The sequence below is a fragment of the Amphiprion ocellaris genome, chromosome 3, assembly GCF_022539595.1.
Source record: "Amphiprion ocellaris isolate individual 3 ecotype Okinawa chromosome 3, ASM2253959v1, whole genome shotgun sequence".
Lineage (NCBI taxonomy): Eukaryota > Metazoa > Chordata > Actinopteri > Pomacentridae > Amphiprion > Amphiprion ocellaris.
Window position 1 is genome coordinate 2,403,438 of NC_072768.1, and position 25,939 is coordinate 2,429,376.

The 25,939-nt window shown below is 41.2% G+C and overlaps 1 protein-coding gene across 37 annotated transcripts in view; it reads right to left on the bottom strand.

Annotated features, from left to right (window-relative positions):
• Positions 1-25,939, bottom strand: part of mical3a (microtubule associated monooxygenase, calponin and LIM domain containing 3a) — a 93,280-nt gene that overhangs the window by 21,718 nt on the left and 45,623 nt on the right. For 12 of the 37 annotated variants that reach the window (XM_055008888.1, XM_055008905.1, XM_055008908.1 and 9 more), the window contains 30 exons: positions 25,483-25,690; positions 25,286-25,402; positions 25,045-25,146; positions 24,225-24,380; positions 23,700-23,800; positions 21,317-21,574; positions 19,803-19,918; positions 19,334-19,460; positions 19,081-19,174; positions 18,903-18,932; positions 18,271-18,418; positions 15,918-16,114; positions 15,626-15,744; positions 15,467-15,529; positions 15,150-15,326; positions 13,717-13,818; positions 13,295-13,378; positions 10,505-10,615; positions 9,993-10,055; positions 9,767-9,880; positions 9,504-9,608; positions 8,990-9,103; positions 8,650-8,751; positions 7,383-7,496; positions 6,790-6,976; positions 5,164-5,258; positions 4,831-4,924; positions 1,966-2,161; positions 638-897; positions 280-375 (listed from right to left, as the gene is read on the bottom strand). In XM_055008888.1, the coding sequence (XP_054864863.1) occupies positions 280-375; positions 638-897; positions 1,966-2,161; positions 4,831-4,924; positions 5,164-5,258; positions 6,790-6,976; positions 7,383-7,496; positions 8,650-8,751; positions 8,990-9,103; positions 9,504-9,608; positions 9,767-9,880; positions 9,993-10,055; positions 10,505-10,615; positions 13,295-13,378; positions 13,717-13,818; positions 15,150-15,326; positions 15,467-15,529; positions 15,626-15,744; positions 15,918-16,114; positions 18,271-18,418; positions 18,903-18,932; positions 19,081-19,174; positions 19,334-19,460; positions 19,803-19,918; positions 21,317-21,574; positions 23,700-23,800; positions 24,225-24,380; positions 25,045-25,146; positions 25,286-25,402; positions 25,483-25,690 (3,850 nt within the window). The remainder of the gene's footprint in view (positions 1-279; positions 376-637; positions 898-1,965; positions 2,162-4,830; positions 4,925-5,163; positions 5,259-6,789; positions 6,977-7,382; positions 7,497-8,649; positions 8,752-8,989; positions 9,104-9,503; positions 9,609-9,766; positions 9,881-9,992; positions 10,056-10,504; positions 10,616-13,294; positions 13,379-13,716; positions 13,819-15,149; positions 15,327-15,466; positions 15,530-15,625; positions 15,745-15,917; positions 16,115-18,270; positions 18,419-18,902; positions 18,933-19,080; positions 19,175-19,333; positions 19,461-19,802; positions 19,919-21,316; positions 21,575-23,699; positions 23,801-24,224; positions 24,381-25,044; positions 25,147-25,285; positions 25,403-25,482; positions 25,691-25,939) is intronic. The other 25 variants (XM_055008909.1, XM_055008906.1, XM_055008898.1 and 22 more) reach the window with 20 other exon arrangements.

Here is a 25,939-nt window from a genome sequence, read left to right on the forward strand (position 1 = left end):
ACCATAACTACAGAGCCTGGAGGGAAAACAAAAAAAATCTCTGGGATTTATCAGATTAGTATTTCAAAAGCCATATACCGGGGGGTTTAAAACAGCAGGTTAAATAGAATGAGACACATAGTTAAAAGGAACACACCAAAACTCTACTGAAACAAACAAAAAAAAAAAGCAAAACCCACACTCTTATTGCAGAAATCCTTAAAAAACAAAACCCAAATCAACCAGGATTAAATCACATTCAACTTTACTGCAAACACATCCGCAGGCATCTGTTGCTACCTTTAAAAGTACCAACATCTTCTTCATCTGTGAGGTACTTCTCCAGCCAGAGCCCTGACTGGAGCTCTCTATCCCAGGGGCAGTAATCACCCTCTGCCAGCAGGGGGAGACAAAGACCCCCCACAAAAAAACATACAGATACACACATCCGTGCAGTGTATGTAGCCACAGTGGACATGGAGGGGAGAGGGGCAGAAAAGGAGGAAAGACATGATGAGGAGAACAATGTTTGAGACAGAGACGCTGCACATGAAACACATTTTCACAGACAGTATGTGGAGCTCTGGGCAGCATGTAAACAGACACTAAAAATAAAACACATGACCCAAGATGGAACAAGAATACAAGACAAATTTACCATCACTAGACTCCTCCTCTTCCTCCTCATCTTCCTCATGATCCTCCTCCTCCTCTTCTTCGTCTAACTCCCCGTCTCTGCTGACGTCGTCGGCCTGAGCCTCGTCATCGCCCTCCTCGCCCCGGAGTTTGGCATGAAGCTCCACCGCCTCCTTCCAGGGAACGCCGCCGAGGTCCGAAGGGCTGGGAAGGTGCTCCTCCACCTCCCCCTCCTCCTGGTCCTCCTGCTCGTCCTCCTCCTCCATGTCCGACTCTGAGCTACTGTTGGGGAAAAGACAGAGAGTCAGAATGTCATTGCGCGAATTCACATCTCCAACTTTCCATTTTCCATAGCAATGAACAAATTTCTATTTTCTATGTTCTTCTTAGCTTAGTTTTTTATTCTGTTTAGTGTTTATTCACAATAAGGATGGACCAATACAGATTTTTAGGGCTGATACTGTTTCCAAGGGTGACTATAACTGAATATGTAAAATAGAAACAGGAGGAGGCTGCATCAGATCTGAAATAGTGCAGTTAATTTATCAATGGTCAGCCAATAATTGGATAAATGCCAAATATCAGCCAAAATATTCAATCAATTTACTCCATCAAGGAACAAGGCGGAGTTATGTGACAACTGGCGTTAGTCTGTCTGTCTGTCTGTCTGTCTGTCTGTTAGCAACATCACTCAAAAACAGATTTGGATGAAATTTTCAGGGAAGGTCAGAAATGACACAAGGACCAAGTGATTTGATTTTGGCAGTGATGCAGCTTATAGTCTGGATCCACGGATTCGTTATAGATTTCTGTATCGTTGTGAGATAGCGGCATGGCGTTACTGTAACCATGACAACAAGTGAACACTACATCAGCTGCCTGCTAACGATCACATGATTGTGATCCTACTACAAATCCACCGCTGAGGACTTATCAGGACTTATCCATCAGAAATGATCCAAGGAACAACTGATTAAACTGTGGGGGTGTTTCTGAGTCCCATCAATTCCCGCTGCCCGCTACATATTTAGGTCACGTGATTCGGTATCCGTACACGTACACATGTAGAACACACGGCTGTGCTCAGAGGAAGGTCATTTTGTTTGTGGGTACATCTATATTAAATGGACACATTCTATGGTGCTGTGATTTGCGCTCATCAATAACTAATAGAAAAATGCTGCGTTTCTACTAAAATATGATGCATTTTTGACATGCCATATGGGGCAATGAGCAGCCTTGGAGGAGTACTGCACTCTGAGTGCTTTTCTTGTTTTGTCTAATTAGCCCAAAGATAATCAGGAGTTCAGAACAGAACAGAGAATTAAATAAACACCGATATAATCCTACCTGGAGCCCAGGTCTGCATCTGTGACCTTGTCCAGCACACTGCTGAGGTTGTGCTCCGCCAGGGTCTCCTCAGGCACCTCCTCCAGCTCCTCCTCCCTCTGCAGGGACAGACGATAGTTCTCCAGCTCGATGCGCTCCGGAGTTCCCCGAAGGCGTTTGGCCAGGCTGGGCTCCTGCAGGCCGTTGACCTCCGGTACTGCATGGTGGAACACAACGCAGACACCCCCAGGTGAAATGACATCGGGGTGGAGGCGAGAAGGTAGAGGGAAAAGAGCACAAAAATGCAAACTGAGAATCAACAGGATGCAACAGTAAAGAGGAGAGGAGCAGAGATAAACATCACCTTCTCCAGAGCAGCAGCCATGCAGGACTGACTGAGAAGGACATGTTTCATTCTCTAACTGCATCTGTATCTCAGTGGAAATAAACCAGAATAAACTGAATGTACAGTGCTGCTATTTGTGATCTGATGCTCTGATGATGCAAACAAACTATGTGTGTGTGTGAATAAATCAGCTCCAGCATCAAATCTGTCACACATCCAACAATGAAACTAGTGCATTTTCACACACACCTGCAGTCCAATCACTTATTCTCATTATAGCAAAATAAGATTTTAAAGGAAAAAGTGACAAGGACACACCGATTTAAGATCTATCACTGAATTTATTGCATTAGATTATATTCCTACAGCAAATAGTATCAACAAACACAAATAGGTTTAACACTCTAAAATAGTTCCATTATACTAGAGTTAAATGTACAAGCTTGGTGCCTTGCCTTATTCCCATCCTGAGAAGCAAACCTTAAAACTGTTTCTTTTTTCCTCCAAAATTCACTTGGGAATCGGTTAATACGAGCAGAATGAAGGATTACAGGATTATATTCCACCTGTCGTCTCTTCACTCACTTTAAGTACAGATAAACTCCAATTAGGACAAAATGCCTGCCAATGCTTTATGCTATGACCCCAATGAAAATCCCACTAACAATGATGTGTGTAACAATGAATGTGTGATATTTGATACTGCATGATGTGTGGATGAGTGAGATGAGCAGCGAAAATAGTTCTTTGTCTCGTTTAAAAAAAAACAAAAAAACAAAAAAAAAAACAAATCATGCCTAGCGAGGAATAAGTTTATATTTTGTGGTTGACCTTTCCATCAAAACAAACTGAAATTAAAGGGCTAAAGCGACTGAATAAATGCAGTTATGCACTGGTTTGGGCTTTTAAATGTATTCATATTTATCTTTTAAAGCATTTCAAATAATCAAAACTACTAATTTTATTTTAAAAAATGAATTGCGATAAAAATATAACCTAAATGAATAATACAGAGATTAAAATTACATCAAGCAGATTATGAAAAGCTTTACTTTGACTTCCTGTTACCATGTTCTTAAAAGTAGTTTAATTATATCATTAAATGTGATGTCATTCTTCAACACCTAAACACATATAGTGATGTGTATTAATATAGAAAGATCAACTTATTTCTTAAATCCACATTATAACTAAAGTTACATATGCTAGTAATATTACTAAGGTGTTTGATTATTATTAAGTCACCTTTTTAATTCATTATGCTACACTTGCCACACAATACAGCAGGCCTAAACTTGACTTACTTAAATACCAATTATTAATTTTCTGTGAGGCTTAGAAGTCTCATCCTTGATTTTATTAATAAACTGTAATATTCAAAGCAAGCACTGCAGAAAGGATGCACTACATTTAGCAAACACAAGTGGTTCTTAGCAGCAGTCTGTTGAGGGGGTGAGAGGGTGAGGGATGGGGGAGGACGGGGCAGAGGAGCGGAAAAAAAGAAAAAAATAAATCACAAGAGAACCAATCGCAGGCACTAATCCAAGCACTAGTAGAGCTCTCAGTTTTAAGATGCTCTGATAGGAGGGGGAAAGGTAAAGCTCACAAAAGCACTGGTACAGGCACTTGATCACAGTATGGTGAGTTTCAGTAAGAGGAAAAAACAGCTTACAGAAAGAGAAAGAAACACATCACAGAGCAGGCATTAAAATGAAACACGTCACACAGGAGGAGGTAGAGCTAAAAGAGAGCAGTCACAGGCCACTAGAGGTTACAATCACAGAGGAATAAAGCTTGGCTCCTCATTAAAAACACAGGCAGGCATAAATATGAACTTCTATGAATCTATTGCTAAATGTCTGCTGAATTTTAGCTGACAGCTTTAGTTAAGGAAGTTGCCACATTATTGCCACTCTTTACAATAAAACCAGGATAGAAAGCTATAGAGAAGAGTTATACTAAAGGGTTAAAACTGCTGCCTGGAGAGCTGAGCAGAAGGGAATTCTGCAAAGCTCTCTTTAATGTCCAAGCCAAGAAAGAATAAATAAATTTAAGATGTAGCATTCTCTCGTTTAAAAAAAAAAAAAAAAAAAACAATTCTGCAGGACTACGGTTTAACTGCCTCTGCCAATCACAAGTCAAAAAAAATGAGAAAATGCTGCATCTTCAAGAAATAAATCAATCACTAGGATAAAGAAATACAAGATTTACACATACTTTGTAGGCTCAGTGAGTCAGTACAATCTAAATCTATACAATCCCACTGACATTAGTTTGGCAAAGAGTAAAAGGAAGTAAGGAAAAGGGGGGAAAGGAAGGGACAAGAGAGTCATGCTAGAGGAGGCTGAGCAGGACATTGATGGTGAAACAGCAGAAGAGGTAGATGCAGTAGGTGAACAGGAAGGGAGAATCTAGGGGGTTGTGTGCCACCTGGTGGCAGGTCCAGGACAGCGTGCGGCGGAGGGTACGTAGCGGGACTCCCACACCCTTGGCCAGGCGGCAGGGCGCAGCCATCACAGCTAGAGAGGAAAATCGGGTACCTGAGGGTTGGAGCTCGGCCGAGGGGGCTGCTGCCGCCATCGCCCTTCCGGGGGCATCTACGGTCGCAGTAGGAGTTTGGGCCGTCTGGTTCTCCTGGAAAAGTCAAGATAAAAATGATGTCAAGTGCTTGTTAAGTGCTGGAAGACACCAACGCTCTCAGAAGGTCAGAGCACAAGAACAAATGGTGACAGGATAAAAGGTTCCTAAAGATGATACGCACTCTGCCTCCCACATCTTAGCCAGTTCTGAAGGTCAGACAATTGATTTTCTCACTATTTGCCATCCAATCCTGATTTAGCCCAGGATTTCATCAAGCAAATAAAAACATGTACCTTTGCCGTGATTGGAGCAGGGGAGGGAGCAGGCCTCTTCCTCTGAGCATAGCCGGACAGACGATAGCAGTAGTGGGGTTTGCAGTAAAATTTCCCTGCAGGACAGAAAAGACACAGAGCACATAGACAAATACATTCAGTAAATATTTACAGCACAGTGCAAATTCTGCACATTTCCCCTCGCCGAGTCCACAGATCGTATCTGTTCTGTAGAAGAAGACTGTGTGTTTAAAATAAATTTCTTTCTGTCTCATTTCAGACCATCAGTGGGTTTTAGTCCCAGGGCTGAGAAACACCTACTCTGTCTCACTGAACAATCTGCTGTCTGTCCTGGAGCACAATAGACACCTCCCAGAGAGGGAAAAATATGGAATCATAAGACTGCACTCCGCCCTGGGTCACTGCAACATACCGTCACAGAAGGTCTGAATTCTAAACATTTAATACCACGAGATGTTGGAATGAATGTCTGTTGGTTATAGCATAAAATTAAAGTGCATAAATGAACCCTGCTTGATCATCAAAGCTGCCAAAAATGAGAAAAATACTGAAAGCAGTTCAGGTCGTTTGTTTCTGTGTTCTTCAGGTCACATAAATAGGTGGAGTGGGAGCATACAGTCTATGAGTGGGAGGCTGTGGTGGAGTGTTTGGTTTGATGCACCCACTAGAGGGCACCAAAGTTGCACAAGTTCAAAATCTATGGCTAGTGGATTAATAGTGCATCATTTTCTAGCTTACATTTGCTCTGTATGCACACAACTGAAGACCTCAAAATGAAGACTTATCTTTGTCGTTTGCATTTCAGTCCTCTAAACCAAAATCCACCAGCAGGTTTGAAAAGCAGGGTTAGGGTTAAAAATGCATCTGATTTATCAGACTTCATCAGAGCCAGAAACATTCAGTAGATTTTTTTTAGCTCTCCAATAGTCCTTTAACTACTCATCTGTGATGTGCGGTTCTGCTGGAAAACCAGCTTCCCTTTATTCTAACATATGTACTTAAAAATGTGTCAAAAATACACTATTTGCACTGAATGTATTCTTTAAAAAATAAAAAATTCTGTGCTCTTCACTGCAACTATGAAGCCTTTAGTGACTTAACTGCATCAAACAACTATGAGACAAGAATTCAGGAACATTTCAGTTGAACTGGGCTGAACTGCAGGCTGTGCTTACACATGACAGCAGATTATACAGGAGACAAATGATGTGTCAACAAATTAATATGCAAATCTTTTTCTGTGCTGACTACACGTGCGGGACCTTGTTGAATCCAGGTAATTTTTGTACAATATTAACAAAAAAGTAAATCTAGTTTTTATGATTTATGGCATTATATCTTTGCTATAAATACACTAAAGACATTTGACTCTCTACTTCTAGTCATGGCTATAGTGCTGCTGTAGAGGTGCAGGACTTCATAATGCAGAGAAAAAAATTGTCCAGTCAGTAAAAATGTGACAGGAGCAGAAGATAAATAAATAAATCACCTAGAATCTGTTCTTAATTCTTCAGCTATATTAAGTTCTGTTCATTTTTTGCCTCACATAATGATTCACAGCTCCCGTACAACTTGTGGGACAGGTGAAACAATTAAAAAGGCATCACTGTTTAGTGTTCGTCTTACCATCCTCCACATCGAAGGCGTAAGAGGACAGTCGCAGTGTCGTGCCACAGTAGTCGCACTTGAAGCAGCTGCGATGGAAGAACTTCCCCTCGGCGCTCAGCCTCTCCATCACGTAAACACGCTTTCGACAGAAGAAGCAAACGTCGCTGCCACCGATGTTGACAGGGAACTCTTTCCTGAGAGAGCCCTGTGGGAGGAAACAGAATCGAATCAGTCTTTAGATGAAATACAGGAAACATTTGGGAGAAGAGAGACAAGGGGGAGGCTTAATATCATCAATCATTTTCAAGCCACAAGCTGACGCCAGGCGGCTAGACGTACAACGGTTACTGAGGTCATTTGTAACCTAATAACAAAACACAGGAAGTCAAAAGGTTATTAATCAGTAGGAGTGAGGATAACTGATGATGATCTAGAAACACAACAGCAGTCCAAACTGCAGGTAGTAGTTTAGCAAACACACACTCTGCAGCTAAAGGGAGATTCAACTGTGATGGAAAAATCACTTCATCAACCACAGACGCACACAATTCGGCAAGTGATGCTGTGATTGGTTCAGACACGTGCCTTCTACCCTACGACCGCGTTCTTACCAAATCCTTCTTTTCAGGTGCATGTGGGGGCTTGGGATCTTCCTTAGACTGAAGCTGATTGGCTATCTGCTCAGCCAATGAGCTAACTCCCCCTGTGTACATCCTCACATAGCGCTACCAACAGCATTAGGACACAAAAATAAAAAAAAGACAGGTAGACAAACATTAGAAATGATGGATGAAAAAGAAATAACATGAAAAGTAGAAAGAAGAGGAGTGTAAGCAAGAAGAGCAACAAGTGCTTAAACTCAGCAGGCAAACAAAGTGTCTAATCGGGAATTCAAACACGACAAAACAATGTTTCCATGCTTGACTGATCAAGCATTTCCCCACGTAACTAGTTAAAAACCAAACATGGCTCATAAAACAAATCAGAAAGCATAACTTCTGCCTTCAGTCAAACAAGTTCTTTACCAAGTTCCACAGAGCATTTATTTGCCAACACAGAGCATTATTGGATTTGGGGCATCAGAAAAAGAGATTACTGATCTCAGTGTTTCCACAACCTGTGTAATAGAAACTGTTCAGGGAGGCTACAACACGTGCTTCCACAGTAGCCATGCTTTTTTCTTTCCCATGCACACAAAGAAACACTCACACTGCACTAGATTAAACAATAAATATGCACAGGACAATGCAGGAAAACTGGTCTGCTAGCACCCATGTTCACTGAGCATTCTGCATATGAAACCATCTTTAACTTAAATCCTGAAATAATCTACAGCAGGATTAGATTTCAATCTATTAAACCTCCAAAAACAGCCATTTTATCCCCTACTGGGGAAGAATTGAGGTCAACAGTAGTATGAGGCAAACCTAAGCCATGAAAACTACAATTATTACTGCAGATGAGATTTGAACACATTTGCAGAGCAGCAGTCCCACTGCACTGGGAAATTCTAAGTTGGCCACAGTAAGAGCCATGCTTCTCGACATGGGAATTACACTAGATAATGATTTCTGTCAATCCAAAACACTACCAGGCAATAGAGAAAATAATTGTGAGGAATTTAAAACTGGGTTAAAACAGGCTCCAGCTGACAACACTTTGATATCTGTTCAAACAGAGACGGATCACTCACCCAAATATTAATCACAGCAACCACAGCTAACAAATTAGTTGTTGATGTTTCTCAACATGCAGGGAGCTTTAAAAGCACATTTCAGGTGAATTTCAGGCGTATTAAGGTGATGCAGCTTCCCGAAAAAACCAAGTGCAGGTGTCAGCTTCACCACGCTTCATTCCTTCAGGGCATGAAATAACTACCTGTCTCAGGGTGTCAGAGGTGGAGGGGGGAGAATCAGGGGGACTCTGGGCTCGAGCCAGGTGCCATTGTTCCATAAAAAAACGGGAGGGCTTTTTCTTAGGCTCCGCAAAAGATTAAAAGAGGAGAGTACAGTGAAGTTACTCAACTCAATCATCCAATATGAACATCTACAAGGAGAGTATTTGTTAACATTTCCCTCTTTGACTCTGGGGTTACATAAATTAATTTGTTGCTTACTCCTAAAAGGCCAAAGTTGACCAAAAAAAAACTGTTTCTTAATCATGCTGTATGAATATTTCCATTGATAATCAGCTGTCTGTGTTAATGGGGAAGTTTCACCTGTGGTCTGGCTGGCTTGCCCTCAAATTGAGATACAAGTTGTTCGGCTCTCTCCTGAATACTAAGCACGTATAAGGGTGTTTGGTTTTCAGATTCCAGAGGCCTCGTCGGTTCCTACAGAGAAATAGATGACTCAATCACCAAAGGGATGTACGAAGAGAAAAGCGGAGATTATACTCTACATTTTTAGCCGCTTCCAAAAACAATCTCCCTTTAAACAGCTTGTCATTGTGGTAAAGTCGGCCATTGTTTTCAAAAGTTGCAGCTGACAGCCTTTAATTTACAGCCTGAGTGAGTAAACTTTGAAAGCGATGCCCTGCAGTTAGTAAGCCTGGATCCAGCGCAGATACCTCGCAAAAAAAACAGGCTGCACTGGAGATAAATAAACATAAAATAAGAAAAACTCAAGTTAGCCTTTGATAAATGTTGTGCTTTTAGTAGTAAAAACTTCCATTGGAGGTAATTTTCAGCATGACAAAGGCTGAGTTTCAGTCCACGGCACCAAAAACCGAACCTTTGTGGACGAGTCATGAGAGGATAACGATGAACCAGGACTGACAGCCAGGCCTCGGGACAAGTACCACTGCTCGACAAAGAAACGGGACGGCTTTCTCTTAGGCTTCGAGAAGGAAGAGGAATGGTTGAGAGGAGGGGGGATTACATATGAAAGAACTGGACACATAAACCAGTTTTTACATGTAGGTTAAGAAATAGGCACAACAAACGGCACAATGCTAGAAACCGTGTTCTCACTAAATGTCCATGCATGCTGTTCACCTTCGGAGGCTTGTCAGATTTGCCCTTAAACCTGGAGATCAGGCGTTCAGCCCGCTCCTGGATACCCGGAATGTGGATGGGTCCTGGGTCAGCTAGGTGAAGTGGCATCCACTCCTGCCAAGGGGAGCTCTGTTAAGACTTGATGCTTTGTGTAAAGCAAGCAGCTGACACTTTTAAGATGATAATTTATAGGGAAAGCATGATTTGTTCCACTTATGTACTCTACCCCGTGTATCAGAGGCCTCTCGTAGTATTCAAGTTCCTCTTCGTCCGGACTTTTGTTTACACGCTTGAAGGCAGAAGTAAGCAGAAACACACACTGTATTAACACCCTGACTCTTATTTAGAGAAAAGCTTGTCTGCAGAACTCCTGACAGCGCCTGACAGTAAGTTAAACCCACCCGAGGGTCCCCCAAGTCTGTATTTTACTTGCAAGCCATCACACCCCGACAACAAACCCGTCAGCATGAAAACAAGCTGCTCCTCTGATAATGGCAAACGCTACACCCACTCACTGGGAAGTAAACAAGACCGAGACCTCTCCGAGGAAGCTCGCTTGGGGAATAACAGCATTTTGTCCTCATTTATGCTACGGAGGCCGAATCTGAGGTACAGCAGAAGTAATTAGAGGGGAAGAGAGTTGACAGTGGGGGAGGAAAGGGGACACTAAAAGGGTCTGTCATGGATCTGCGGCTAGAGATAGACACAAACAGACAGAGACAGCAGACTGTGCGTCACCTCTGAGTGGAGAGAGAGCGAGGAAGTGGAGGAGGAAGAAGGGAGCAGAATGGTTTTCTTTGGGCAGCTCCGAGAGCCCGAGCTGGACAGTTGGTCGACGCCACTTCTGGCCTTGAGAGATGAGGGACAGGAACAGCAGATTCAACAGGAGATGATGGTAAAAAAAATAAATAAAAGATGAACTATGACTAAAAGTACATTCAGACTTCTTGTAACTCACAGCACAGTAATATATTTAAAGAGAGAGGGGAGACTACGCTATATCTTGGGGATACACTCAACACAAACTTAATAATCTATTGCGTTAATAGAATTAGTTCTGTGTCCCACTTCACTTGGTTAGGTTTATTTACACTACAATCACCATAAGTAAATCCTGACAGAATGACACACAATTTTCCATATGCACAGATCCACAAATAGACAGACCACCCAATGTGTATATGGCAAAAGAATTCACTTTATAAATATGCCTCTATGGATGTTAACACATTCTCCTGCACCACTAATTAAAACAGGGGTGTCAAACTCATCTTAGTTCCCGTTCCACATTCAATCCAATTTGATTTCAAGTGGGTCGGACCAGTAAAATCACAGCATAATAACCTGTAGGTAACAAACTTTTTTCCTTTGTTTTAGTGCAAAAATTTTCACATTTAAGGAATTATCTTTTTACAAAATATTATGAACAACTTGACATTTCTTCAGAAAAATAAGTTCAATTTCAACAATATTATGCCTCAGTTTATCATTTACACATTATAACTTACAGATCACAGAGTGTCTACAAAGGAACACAACATTTAGTCACAGCTATCTGGAACTAGATGATATAGTATTTTATTTTATGATCAAAACAACAAAAGTCAGACAAAAAAAGACCAAAAAAAAATAACAAACACAAGATAATATATTAGAAAAAAGAGATGCAAAACAACAAAAACGAGACTCAAAATGACAAAAAATGCAGCAAAAGACAGGAAACAAAACAAAAAAAGACAAAAAATTGACAAAAAGTTACAAAGCGCCAAAAAAAAGGACAAACGACAAAAATTTGACAAAAAATGACATGACAAAAAAATGACACCCCTGAATGAAAAGGTACATTAAATCACAGAGAAACTGTGAAAGTTCAAGAAGTAGAGCTACTGTACTGTACAAGATTTACTACAGAGTTTGAGAGTGACTTACTAAACTCTATCCATAACACTTTGTATCGCAAAGTACTGAGGATTATCAAGATTATTTCCAGTCATTCTCAATCGACTTCCAGCTAAAGTATTCAGCAGCTGGGGACTTAGTGTGCATTGAGATTAAATTCAAAAACGGCAGCGAATTAAACCCCTTTAAACAGCAGAGTTTGAGGCTTTAAATCAATGTGTGTGATGCGAACGGCTAATCTGGTGTCACGACAAAAACAATTTTCTAAGCATCAGCAGGAGGAAAGTGGAGCTGACTGCTGTAGTAAAGCAGAGAACAACTGTGCTTCTCCCAAGTTATATCATATTTGGGATATGGTATTTACATGGAGCAGAGAGAAATAAGTAACTAGCATCCTAGAAACTAATTACTGCAAGCTGTTTCTGTCTTCACCGGTGATGTTTACAACACAAACTTGCAATTTAATCCGTCATTCCTGTAAAACGTAGCTTAACGGAGTTAGTTTAACTGTGCTAATTAAAAATGAGGTCCACTTTGTCTTAAAGCAGGCTTAGCTTATCAAATATTGTAGATTTGGTTTACCTACGTTACTGCCAGCAATGAGATGAGAGGAACAGGAAATATTAATCATGTCTTTCACTTTGATCGGGTCACTGGACAGGAAAACGGAGGGTTGGATGAAGATAGGTAGCTGATGTGACAGGGATGTCATGGCACAGTTGAGAGAAAATGCCCTCCCTGGCTTATAATAGGGAATTCTAATAAAGAATATCTGCTTAGCTTTCAGGGAGGGCCGGTGATGGTCACACACATGCACTAAATATTAAAATATTTGGCTGCAAGACTAAAATATGCATCAATCTCATACACTGTTGACACCTCTTTTGTGGAGTTAAACAATGAGAACAAATGCAGACAAAAAAAAAAGAGAGAAAATGTATGTGTGACAAAAGTGAACTTCTCGTGATGAGAGAACACCATATATCACGCTAATGTACATTATTATAACTGTAAATACTGTATTCCTCTGAGCTAGCATCACTGGCATCAGCAGCTACTTTAACTTTGCAATGCTGCTGCTGCACAAGTTTAACAAACCTGACGACATCTGATCCAAAACCAAAAGTTTAATGGGCTGTTACTGATCTTACTGATTAAATTTTAATATGGAAAAACATGGCAGTTCTTGGCCTTCATCTTGGAAGACGTCACAATATGAATATAGAAGCCTTGTCTGTGTTCTTGTTGCTTTTTGTTGTCTGCATTTGTGCACAAATCTGGCAATTCCAAGCCAACCAGTTGGAAAAAACTAGCTTCTATAGTGTTTGGTTGGAGTTGTGTAGAATTAAACTAACCCCTAATTATGTAATAAATCCATTTTGATATCCAGATAAAGCAGGAAATGGGCAAAATCATGTTTCACTTTATGCTTATGACACAGCCGACATGGTTTTGGACACCTAAGCTGATTTAAACTGATCTGTCAGTATCTACCCTCCCCTCGTGTTGCATCTAGATTGGAACTTCAATCCACTTCCACCTGCGAGGAGGGTGACCCTGGACTTAATGGGATGTAAAACAGGGTTGGAGGAGTTGGAGAACTACCAGGGCTGGTGTAACTAACCATACCTGTTCCCCTCTGTGGGGCAGTGTCTGACACTTGACCATTTCTTTGTAGCGAATGCTCAGCTGCTCCTGCTGCTGTGTGCGTCTCTGAGCCAGAACAGGAGAAGCAAGGAGGAGATACCATGACTTCTGTCTCTCTCAGACATAAACACACAACCACACACACATACACAAACAAACACACAAAGCTTCACGGCTGTTTGATTGTTTGTTAAACAGTCGCACAGTTCTGTACCTGAGCTACTGAGTTAATTCCTCCAAATCTCACACAACAGATCTACAGTCTGTCCACAGAGAGAGAGAATGGAGCCTCAGACTAGAAAAGGTCAACACAAAGCAGCTTTCCCCACGATGACACAACACAGGGACATATGGTTAGATGATCAGTCTAGTTGTTAGTCTCTCTCTAAGGGGATAGGATTTACCTTTCTCCAGGCTGGGACAGGTGCCAGGCGCACTGGCTCTTTCACGGGGGTTTGTGGTGGGGTAAGGGGCAAAAGGCGGTCCAAGTTGGGCAGAGATTCCCCCTTTTGTTGTCAGGTAAAGATGAGAGACAGTGGCCAATAAGACGGCCAGAATAACCATGCAAGGCATCATGAAATGGTCCATGATGAGGAGGTGAGGCCAAGGAGAGAATAACAAAAAGAAGGAAGTGAATCACAGACGTACAGAGTCACAGCGGTTGGAAAACATGCATTCTGAACAAACAAGGAAATGACAAGGTGTCATAAGAGGATCATGCAAAATGAAATCATGTATTGCATATTAAAGGTCATGCAGAATGTAAATCAATAGAAGGAAACAGAGGAAAATATGCACATCGTGAGCAGAAATATTTCTAACCAAGCGGCTGTTCAGCCTTCCTCACATTTAACCCTCTGAATCCCAAGCAGTTCAGGCTTTTTTGCTCCTGTCCCCCTTTTTTTACTCACAGTTTGTTCTTTTTTCACCAAAATATAAAGTCCCAAACCTCAATGGAAACTGTACAACTGTGGCTAGAAGTAAAAAGAACTCATAAAGTGTCTTTTGCGTGGCAGTTATAATGTCATAAATCATAAAACAAAAGAAAAAACACAAAATTTAATTTATGTAATTACTTATTTCATCAACATGTACAACACTTTCCTGCGCACACAGATTTGAGGAGTAAAGAATTTTTGTTTTTTTACAGAATCTAGTTAGAGCAAATCAGGTATTTCTGGCAATTTTTTGAATCAGACATGTAGAGTTATGTAAATTTGATGGAATGTTGCAGTTTCAATCTTAGAGCTGGATAAGTTTGACTGTACAGTACGCCACCAATAATTTACTCTCTCTGATTTTACAATTTTCAGTTCTGATAAAAGGTGTAATTTTGGTGATTTTGTAAACACAACATGCCTGTTAAACCCAGCAGCGTGTTTTGGGGATCAGAGGGTTAAAACAGAATTCCACAAACAGCTGGGAGTTGTCTTTCCCTCCATCAGCAATACTGTGTAGTGTTTCAACAGCCCACTCTTCCCTCCCACTGTTCTGTCAGTCCTCAGCAGCAAACCAAAGCTCTGCGAACCAGTTCACCCGAGTCCTCCGAGCCCAGTCAGCACTGTGAGGCGGCCTACGTGACCCAGGAACAATACCCAGCCTGAGCAACATTAGCATTCTGGACCTCAGTTCATTAAATCAGTGGCCTACAGCTCATACATCACAAGACTAGAGGCCCTGTCACACAGCATGGAATCAGCACGTTCATCAAAATATTCATTGTAAGGAAAAACAAATAAAAATAAGCCTGCAAAAATAATCCTGCAACATCCATAAAGTCTCAACAGCTTCTCCTGGTTGCTTTCCATCACTCTGAGCCGTCCACCTTCCTCCATACCTGTCTTTTGAGTCCTGTCGGCTGGGCGGGAGCGTTCTCCTCAAACTTGGCGAGCAGCTGGGTGGCCATGACCTTCACTTTGTTGTTGTTCCCCACAGCAGCAGAGTCCATCTTTCTCTCGGTCAGGACAGCGGGGACAGACGGCCTGTCATCTCTACCGGACCTGGACACCTCCTCCTGTGAGGAAGCAGCGAAAACAGCAAAAATTAGTTTGCCATTTGCTGTCAGTCTAGAGGGATTAATTAAGTTAGTTCTGGCTGCTCAAACCATAATCACAAGCTCAACATCTGAGACGCTTCGCTGTCAGAACTACTCACATCTTCAGACTGGCTGGTTTTCCTTCTCTTCCCCAAACCGTCCACATCCTTCTCTTTTTTGTCCTGTTGATGACATGTCATGAGTTATTTTGTCTGCTTGCACAACAGTGAAATGATGAGTTGCTGGTTATTTATGTTTAAAGTAGGAAGGTTACTGACCTTGGGGTTACGTTTCCTGGAGATGGCGATGCTCTGACCCAGCTTGCTGAGGAAAGAGATGGGGGACTTGGTGCTGGCTATCAGTGCAGCCTTCTCCTCAGGACTCAAGTTGTGATTATCTGAACAGATCCCCAAAAAAAGGAAAATTACCAACAGCAAGTTAAATTGAATTTTCCTTTGGGGATAAATAAAGTTCTTGTATTGTATTAAAATCCTCTCAGAGATATGAATAAATTGGAGAAGGACACCAAGATACCTCCCAAAACCAGCCCACGCCATCACCATCTCTCACCTCCAGGTGGCACTGTGTCCTTAAACATCTCATAAAACTGGCTGAGGTACATGACCATGGAGAGTTTGTCTGGTTCCACTACAGAAGACATCTCCTTGCCAGTCATGCATGGCGAGATCCCAAATTCCCTCTCCGCCACATCGAAACCCAACTGGTTGTTCTTCTCCTGGTCTCGTTCATCCAGAGAGTCAAAGTCACTGAGAACAGAAGAAAAAGAGAGACACTGAACAAAGCAACAATGAGATGAAGCAGTGAAAATTATGCCAGAATAATAGACAAATCAGTAAAAGTTGATGCATTTGTATCAATAATCTTTATCTCTGCTCTTCCTGTAAATATGTCACACATACAGGCTATCCACTCCAGAATTTAGCAGATTTTTGACATGAGAATAGTTTGCAATGCTTTTGTTTTGATAGTGTAATTTGACAGATGAAATAACACTATGTTATGTATATATACTATATGTATTTTAAAAGATAGAAAAAGAAAAATCTGGGCTCTTTGTAACAGCAGTCTCCATTAACTGCCATATGAAAGCTGAAAATAAAGTGAATTTTACACTGATATTTTTGTTTTTTTATTGTGATTGTGAGGTGATTATATTTCATTTGAACTTGAAGACTGTATTACATCATATCTAGAAATATCAAACAGCGTTAAATATGCACTCCATGCACATTTAGACTGCTGCTAGAACTCTGGTGTGGCTATTATTCACTTATATCTATAATTTACAATGCCACTCTTCTACTGATGCTACTCCTTCCAACTTTTTGGATGTATTCCAATTTATCTGCTTTTCTAATGTTTCTTTAAAATGTTTTAAGTTGTAGAAATCCTGACAAAATATCATTATACACAATAAAAATTCATTCATTTATTCATTCAAATATGTTACCTTTGAATATTGTCAGATTAAGTCCAATTTCTGTCCCAAAAATAGGAACAGAAGCAGCTATGTGGCAGATATGCTTACAGCTACATGCAGCAACTTTATCATTTATTGGAAGTTGTGTTTCTCTGAGTGCAACATTTATTTTCTCCTGAGAAAAATACAAAGTTCTATAGTTTAAAAATGTTTCAATATGTTTTCCAGCAGTTAGTCGATAGCTTTTGTCAGCTTTTATTGGCTTATATGTCTGGAAACAACAGTATGTGAAAGGTGAGAGGGACTGAGATGTCGTGGGCTAAAAAAGCAATAAGCTGCACGTTCTAAAGAGCAGACGGAAATAACGGTCAGGTGATCATTATCTGTAGATTTTTATATAAGCTCAGTCAGAATCCTAACTGAGGGTGTGAATTGTGATTTCACAATAATACCGATGATTTCTGATTACAGAAGCAAGAAAGAATGTATTAAATATCTGTGTGATGAACCAGCTAGTTCTTAATTGAGGTAACAAATCTACATTTTCCAAATACCCAGCAGCTTTGGATGGAATGAAAGCGACATCGACGATGAGTCAGCATTACCATAAACCCCAACGATGGAGCATTTCTGCACAGGAGGCTACTGTATGTACTGTGGAAAGCATTACTGTAAATGTCATTACATCGCAGCTGAAAATGCCATTAACAGGATCATCGATACACCTTAAATGCAGTCTATTCAGAGGCATTAGCACTAAAACCTCCACTCAATCCCTCTCAACATTCATCTCGCACATGCTTACACGTGAGTGCAGTTTTTCCGAGGTAGCCCCCCCCATCCCATCCCATCCTCTGGCCTATCAGAGGCAGCAGAGCACAACAACTGCTACAGTACATGGAAAAGGTCAGGCAGGACACAGATACTAATAGCTTATAATGTTAATTGCTACACTGCCTCCCGAGGGCAACAAACTACATTAGGCATTGTAGATGGAGAACATGCTGTTTATAGAGTGTGTGAGGGTGAGGAGAGTGTTTACATGTCTGTGTGTGTGTGTGTGTGTGTGTGTGTGTGTGTGTGTGTGTGTGTGTGTGTGTGTGTGTGTGTGTGTGTGTGTGTGTGTGTGTGTGTGTGTGTGTGTGTGTGTGTGTGTGCTTTGGGGGAGAGGGTGGAGGGAGATGAGGAAGGCTCCTATAAGAGACCCAAGGGGCTATTATGACTGGTAGCTGTCACCTCATTTCAGTGATATACAGTCCAAAACCAAGGTCCCAACCAGACAATAAACATCATCTGCAACCAACAAACACATAAGCACAGCAGGGCCAGTCATTCTGGGCACCACAGCAGCTTTAACCCTCTCGCTCCAACCACAACGGGACACACTGCAGAGCTTGCACAAGCTTACAAGCTACAAAGCAAATTTTCCATCTCCACTCATTCCATCTGTACTAATCTGTGTGTTTTTTGCTTTACACTCACATTAGATCGGGTCTGTATCGGTGAATGAGGGCGCACAGGGCCAAGCCGCTCTTCCAAGACATGGTGAGGTCCGTTACGTTGACATTCCTGTATCCGTCCGTTTGTCTCTGGCACCAGTTGAGCAGTTTACTGGATCGAGCTATGGATTCTGGAGTGGAAAAGAGAAAATTAAAGGCTCGATGTTAAAGAGGCCAGAATCTGGATTAAACATGGAAAGTAATATGGACCGTCTCTGGGCTGCATTACATGTGTCTTTCTGGGCAATCTCATGGACTTGAGCACAGCATCGTAAAGTTTGTCATCTATGACCTCATAATCCACGTTAGTAACAGTTACAACCAGCCAATATTAAACCGTAAGATGTGGAAATATTACAGATGTGAGGAGAAGAGGATGCAAACGAGGGGTTAGGAAAGGATGCAGAACTCACAGGAAACCTTTAAAACATCTACAAGTGACTTTAAATGTTGTTTGAATGACTGAGTTAGTACACGCAAAGAAAGTTCACACGCAATCATAAATTCAACCATTCCGCTATTCCTTGGATATTATTCACTCAGCAGGTAGGCTTCAAAACCATTAAAACTATTAGGAATCCCTGTAAAAGCAACACCATGCATTTGGACTGTTACCTTGCAACTGCTTGTCAAGCAGGCAATTGTCTGGAGTGAAAATAGTGGATTATTACATTTCACCAACAGTGATTGCAGCAAATCCCACATTCATCAATCAGCACATTAAGAAATGTCTTCTGGCACGACTACAATAGCCTCCTATTGTCTGTGTAGATAAAGCCGAAAAAATACACACCATTCCTGGCCAGCTTGGGTGTCGATGAGTTGATCACATTCTCGATTTCAATGCGGATTTCTCTGCACTCCCCGGTGTCGAAGAGGTGCCGCACCTGCAACATACAGAGTCTTAGATTCCATATACATCGTACTACACAAACAAAACAAATACTGAAGCATAAAACACAAACCAAGAGCTTAACTGACATTTACATTTCTGTTTCCAGATGATAATAAAGCTTTTTTTGTGGTTTGTCGGTGCTCATACTCACCTGGCTGGGCTTGAGGAAGTTAAGGCTAATGTTGGGGTAGCGTGTGGTCGGATCCACGCTGTACTGACTGAAGTTCTTACTGACGTTTTCCGGTGTGGTCTGAGGCAGAAGGCGGTATATGCTCTCCCTAAAGCACAGAGGAAAAATGTTATTATCTTTCCATATACTGACCTGGCAAATATACAGCAGGATGCTATATTAATACATTCATGAATCATATTAAGATGATTACCAAAGGGCACAGAGAGTTACTACAGAGCTGTGAAGTCACATTCCATTGAGGCCGTATGAAAGCCTCTTATCCCATTAGTACTAGCCGAGGTGGGAGAGAGGCTTCAAATCATACACAGGCACGTTTCCTAGAAAAGCACTTACAGATAAAAGGGTGTGTTTGAAGAGAGAGTATGTATGTGCACAGCTGCCCGTGTGCAGTCTTGTTGTGTGTGCATCAGTGTTTCCACATCCTCACCTCTCAGCCAGCACCTCAAGAGGGGTTTTTCCCTGCGCCCAGCTCTTCACCATCCAGCCCGAGTCCATGGCTGCCAGGAAACCTCGTGCGATGCCAGTGCCCATTGGCCAGAAGGGCTGCAGACAATACCACATTCATTAACCAAATATGGCCACAGAGGAGCAGAGGATTTAAAAAAATAAAAAACACAAAGCAGCACAACTTTGAGACAAGATTTAAAGCAGCAGAGAGAAGGATTCGGTGGCATCTAGCAGGTGGAGTTACAGATTGCAACCGACCGAAAAGCCCTCGCCTTCCAACAATGTAGGAGAATCTACAGTGTGTCCCAAAAAATCTGACATCATTTCATCACCTAATAGTTTGTTTAAAATCAGTTTGCTCCTTTTGCTCAAAAAAAGTGTAATCACTTTTTACTTTTCTGCTTTCAGGAATAGACATTCTGTGTACTGAAGTACGCCCAAACTCAGACAACTGTGAATGCACAACGTGAATTTGTCAGAAAATTTCATAAACAAGACGTGGCATAAGAAGTTTCAAGAGGAAGGCTGGTTGTGTCAGAAAAAAGGATCTGGACAGCCAGCAGTTTCAGAAGTTTCAGAAGCGGCGCATACATAGAACATTTGTAAGAACTTTGGAACATTATAAAATGACTTACCCAGAATTGTTCATCTGAAATTTGTAGAATAAAACATTTTATGTCCAAAATGAATCCTATTAAGTATCATTTCTCCTGACTACGTAGTCACTCCGATGTGGACATCTCAAATGATGCCGCTTTTTTTTTTGGGACACCCTGTACTCTGGTGGTCTCTAAGAACATGAATCAGCATTTGTTCTGTCTGTTCCCGGATCTCCAGACATATATAGGGCTCAATTTAAGGTAATGAAAACACAATGATTTTTATGTTCAGGAGATTCTAAACTATTGTATTTTGAATTTTCTTCATTAATTTTACTCTACATTTTATTAGTTTATTTATTTTACTTATTTATTACTAGTATTGTTATCATTATTATTCGCCTTTTGTTTATGGTTTTACCCTCTATTTTCTTTTATTCTGTTTCTTCTTTTCCCTTTTTCTTTTATTATTTTATCTGGTGTTGTTGTATTGATTCATTTTGAAAATCTTTTGCCATGTTTAACTCCACTTCTTCATTTCTGCCTCTCTAGTGTTTCTCTTTCTGTTTGAACTGACCGGCCTTTTGTTGGTCAATGGTCTTTCTAAGTATCCTTTTCTTTTCTGGCCAGCCTGTAAAGCACTTTGGAAAAAAAGTTATTATTATTATTATTATTATTATTATTATTATTATTATTATTATTATTATTATTATTATTATTATTATTATTATTATTATTATTAATAATAATAATAATAATAAACCAATGATAACAAAAATTTGAATTTATGTTAAATTTCTATCAATACGCCCCCCTAAATCCAGCACACTGGACTTTTAAACAACAAACTGAACTTGTAATGTTGAAATCCTTCAACATCTTCCGTCTCTCTCACCTCCAACAGGCTGTCGCCCACCAGCGCCACCAGCAGCTTGTGGCCGTTGCGTTGGCGCACCATGGCGGCGTTCTCTGAGGCGTACATGCAGGTGAAGTCAAACATGGCTACATCAGGCTGACCGTAGTGGTTGATGGCAAAGTCCAGCGTGGGCAGCTGGTGGTTGGTGGAGAAGTCCGCGGCCTCACGGGCATAAGAAAGCAAGGCAGCCTGGTCTACGTTAGCTCTGGACAGCAGGAGCTCTGTGTCAGCATAGTCCTGCAGGAGAAAGGGGGGAGTTTAATTTTTAACAAATGGCATCAACATATAAAACAATAAAAGCAGGGATGTGGAGAGAAATGTGATGGAACAGTTGTTGAAGTAGCAACAGTTTTCAAACTTAACATGTTGGGAAGTGTCACAGAAAGTTAAAGATGTGCATATATAAATAATGAAACATAACACTCCTGACAGACACACATAAACCAAGAGAGAAGGTCCAGCCAAGTCCTTTATTTTCTATGTCAGGACACTTGGAAAACTTTTATTACTCCAGCACCATGGCTATTCATATCAGGGAATTTATGTTAAGTGCATTTAAGTTAGAATCTATTTTCTACAGTTTGTCAGCTAAACTAATGGGAAAGTCTTTATCTGGTAATGCAATATAGGGCAACATTTCTTTTCTTTCAGTAAAAACAGTCGAAATTGTAAAATAAACAATCTTTTTTCAAATTATCGTCATTCTACATGTTTTATTTTAAAAATCTGCCAAAAATAAACACTTTGCTCTAACCAGATTCTGTCAAAAACAAAAAAAATTGTCCTCTTTGGTGCAACCTGAAAGCCATTGATGACTCAGCTATGATCAACAGTAGCATGAAAAAAATTCAGAGACTTTTTGGTTGAGTTGGAATGACCTGCAGGCTGTGCTTACATAGAATAGATAGGATACAAGCATAGAAGAAAAAAAACATGTAATTCATAAAATATCTATATGTATGTAGAGTCATTGTGTTTTTTCCATGAACTGATAAAACCTGTGGGAGAAAACTTTGTACAGGCTGATTCCAAGTTTTATCACTTTTTGCAAAATAAGTAATTCAAGAAATCCAGCTTTTGTTAACTCTATTTTTACAATTTATGGCATTATAACTGTCATGCTGCAAAAACACCTTCTCTGATTTCTCTCTAATTCTAGCCATAACTGTGTAATTTCCATAGAGATGCAGTGAAAAATGAGACGAGTAAAAAAGTGATACGAACAAAACAAAAAAAAATGCCCAGAAAATGCTTAGGGTTCAGAGGTTTACAGGTTCATAAAAAGTGACACTATAAAAAGACGTGATAAATTTCTTGTATGGTCTTGTATAGTACGAATCTGTATGGAATTTGGCTAAAATTACATTGTAGTTGAAGTTGCATTGGACTGAACTGTGCTGCTCATAAGTCTCTTAACATGTAGCATCAAATCACTGCGTGCTTTCAAAGTGACATGTTTTCATAGAGGGCAGCAGGAGGTACATTCTTCCATCTTCAAGCTCCCTGGTTGCCCAACGCGAGGCCAGTGGTAATACGGTGGCTGAGGGGAAGGGCAGGGTGGTGGAAGATATGAACCAGGGTTGTTTTCTGACGCGTAGTTCTGCCTTGAACTGTGCTGACTGGCCTCCGTTCTGCCCACCCTTCCTCTGTCCTTTTCACAAAGGGCAAGCAAAGTCATTTTTTACTGCTATAAAAGGATCCGTCTAGGAAACTGAATTAAAGGGGAACTTCCACAAGTTTCAATAACAGTAAATTATGCCTACATAATCCAAATCCCCCCCAGGCTTTGAAATTCAGTGTGTATACCAAAACCTCATTAATGTCATCAGCTAACCATGAAAACACACACAGACTTGCGCACACATGCATAGGGACAGCCAAAATATGAAGGATTACTGCGTACACGAGACAGCTTAGATTGTCTGAAGACTGAGGACTGTAATTACAAACACACTCATTTCTGACACATCTAAGGCATTTAGAAGCTAAAAGCAACCACGCAACCGTAGCACACCTTCAGTTATGTCTCTACATGAAGACAGACATGCAAAAAGGCCTTTTCCGGTTTCCTGTGTAAAGCAGCCAGGGAAAGGAAACTACCGAATATAGCGAGGACACAAATACTCAGCAAGTGCTTGAGTTTGTTCCTGAACACTGTTGGCTTGGTTACATCGTTAGACAAATACCAGGCAAAATCACAGAAAGAATAAAAGACTGAAAGGCAAAAAAAAACAAGAAAGAGACTTCTGATTTTGTTGGTCTGCATGCAGCTTTTATGTCTACTACAGAGAGGCAGAATGAGATTCAACAATTGCCTCTCTAACACACAAACCACACTGAGCTCCACACTCTGATCACTCACATGCAGAATGACTCCTTTCTCCAGCAGGCTCTGTTTTTTGGCAGTCATCACAAAGTAATGCGTGTCATCCTTGTAGTAGACGATGTTTTCCAGGTCAATACCTAAAAAAGAGCAAAAGAAAGACATATTGTTACACGCGAAACACAATTGCTTTCCTTACTGCCGAAGCTAACCGTCTTGTCATCGTTTGAGGACAAGAGCGGCAATTACGCGACTCACAGCACACAAGCAAAGCGGCGGGGACATTGTCATGTCAGCGATAAACTGTGGCAGGCTTGGCTTCAAACCTAAGTATTTTAATTGGGTGAGCTGACAAAATTCAGAGCTGTGATCAAAGGACAAATTATGTGTCCTATTTACATCTATGTTTGGGCAGGAAATAACTTGAGCTCTAATAATTATCAATACCAAAAAAAAAAAACAACAGTCTGTATGTATTAAGCCGTACCATAATGTCTGATAAAATACAGTTATATTTGGAGAAAGAGCATAAAATCCCTCTATAGCGATGGAGCTCTAACAGACCTGTTGCTTCTCTGAGGTCTTGAAAGAACTTCTGATTGAAGATGAAGGCCACACCGCTGATTTCTTCAACCTTTGCCTCTGCTGTTGTGTTCCTGTTGATGAAGTTAGCAGTGATGGCGATGGCAAGCTTGCCTCGGAACTCCTTACGCCGAAACCCTGCAGGCAGAAGTAAGAAGACACGAGGAAACAGACAAGGCCGTAAAGTCAGGATAGTAAACACTCAAATCACAAAACCAGGTCAATTTATTAACATATATTTGCTTTTACAACATATCAAACCTTCAAATGCTCATTGTAAACACAACCAGATGCTCTGTATCATGAGAAACAGCTTTCTAGTGTTTCCAAGCTATGTGAGTGTGCTTCATGGTTATTGGTTATCCCAGGGGAAGCCTGCAGCTTCCCTCCACTGATGCAGCAGTCAGTAGAACAGAGAGGTCACGGTACTCTAGTCCACAGGGGTTCCCTTTGCCAGTGTGGCAGTGTGTGAGGCCCCAGCACTCATAAAGGAAGCAGAAAGCCAATTCAACAATATCCTATTCTGCTCTGCCAGGAGAGCAAACACTCTCTGAAGGTGAATGTAGCAGCCAGACACAAACAAACACATGCACAGATGTGCACAAATGTTCATTCATACACGAGGAATGGAGTGAGGTGAGACGCCCAACCGCAGCTGTACACTAGTGAGATCATAATCGCTCTGACTAACTTCCAAGTCCACTTAGGAAAACAAATAATACTGTTTGTGCTTTGCCTTGTTTAGTCAAGGAAAAAACTGCATGCCTGCTGCAGCTCTCCCAGTCTGGACATGCAAACTTGCCTGGTAGTGTGTTTCTTCTTCCGTCTGCTCCAATGATGACATCAAACTCCAGCTCGTTGACAGGGTGTGTCCTGGGGTGGACCTCAGCCCTCCAGCCGATCCCTGAGAACACAGAACATGTGTAATGAGAGAGAAATGCATCAACAAAGCGAGGCTTAGAGCCTTTGACAAATATGACAAAACACGCTCCTTTTCCATTCGGTGTCCTCGGGCTTTCCTAGCAGCAGCTTTACTCCCTTACTTTCAGTCTCTTGGTCTTCGGGGGGCTCAATGAGACCCTTGAACTCTACGTTGACATGGATCTCGATGCCGACCAGGAGAGCCACTTTGAGCAGCATTAGCTGAAGCTGACGAATACCTGAGGAAGACATTAACTGTAAACCAACAATTCCATCTTCCAATATGATGGCAACACAACAAATTGCTCCGCCTGCTCACTGATATGATCGATAGCACCAGCGCAGAATTTCCCGTAGAACTTCTTTGCCCCGAGGCCCCTGAGGTCCTGGATGGTGAAGGGCCAGAGGTGCAGCACATTGTTCCTGGAGAAGGCATCTCTCTTCTCCAGAAGAACCACTTTGGCCCCCAGGAAAGCCAGCTCGATGGCTGTACGTAAGCCACATGGCCCCGCACCGATGATGAGACACTGAGCACAGAGAGGTGCAAAGCTTAAAAAAGGATGTCAACCACGAACATGGAAAGTCCAACTCTGTCTATCTTTCTCTACGTAGACCACAAACTCACCTATTCAGACTACAACTTGAAAACCCCATGTTACCACTTGCATCTCACATTCCACCTTCTTGGGAAAAAAGCCTCTAATGCAGCTCTTTAACTTGCTTTTAAGCTGCATTCATGTCAAATTATTGAAACTAGCAGCCATGTGTGAAAACAG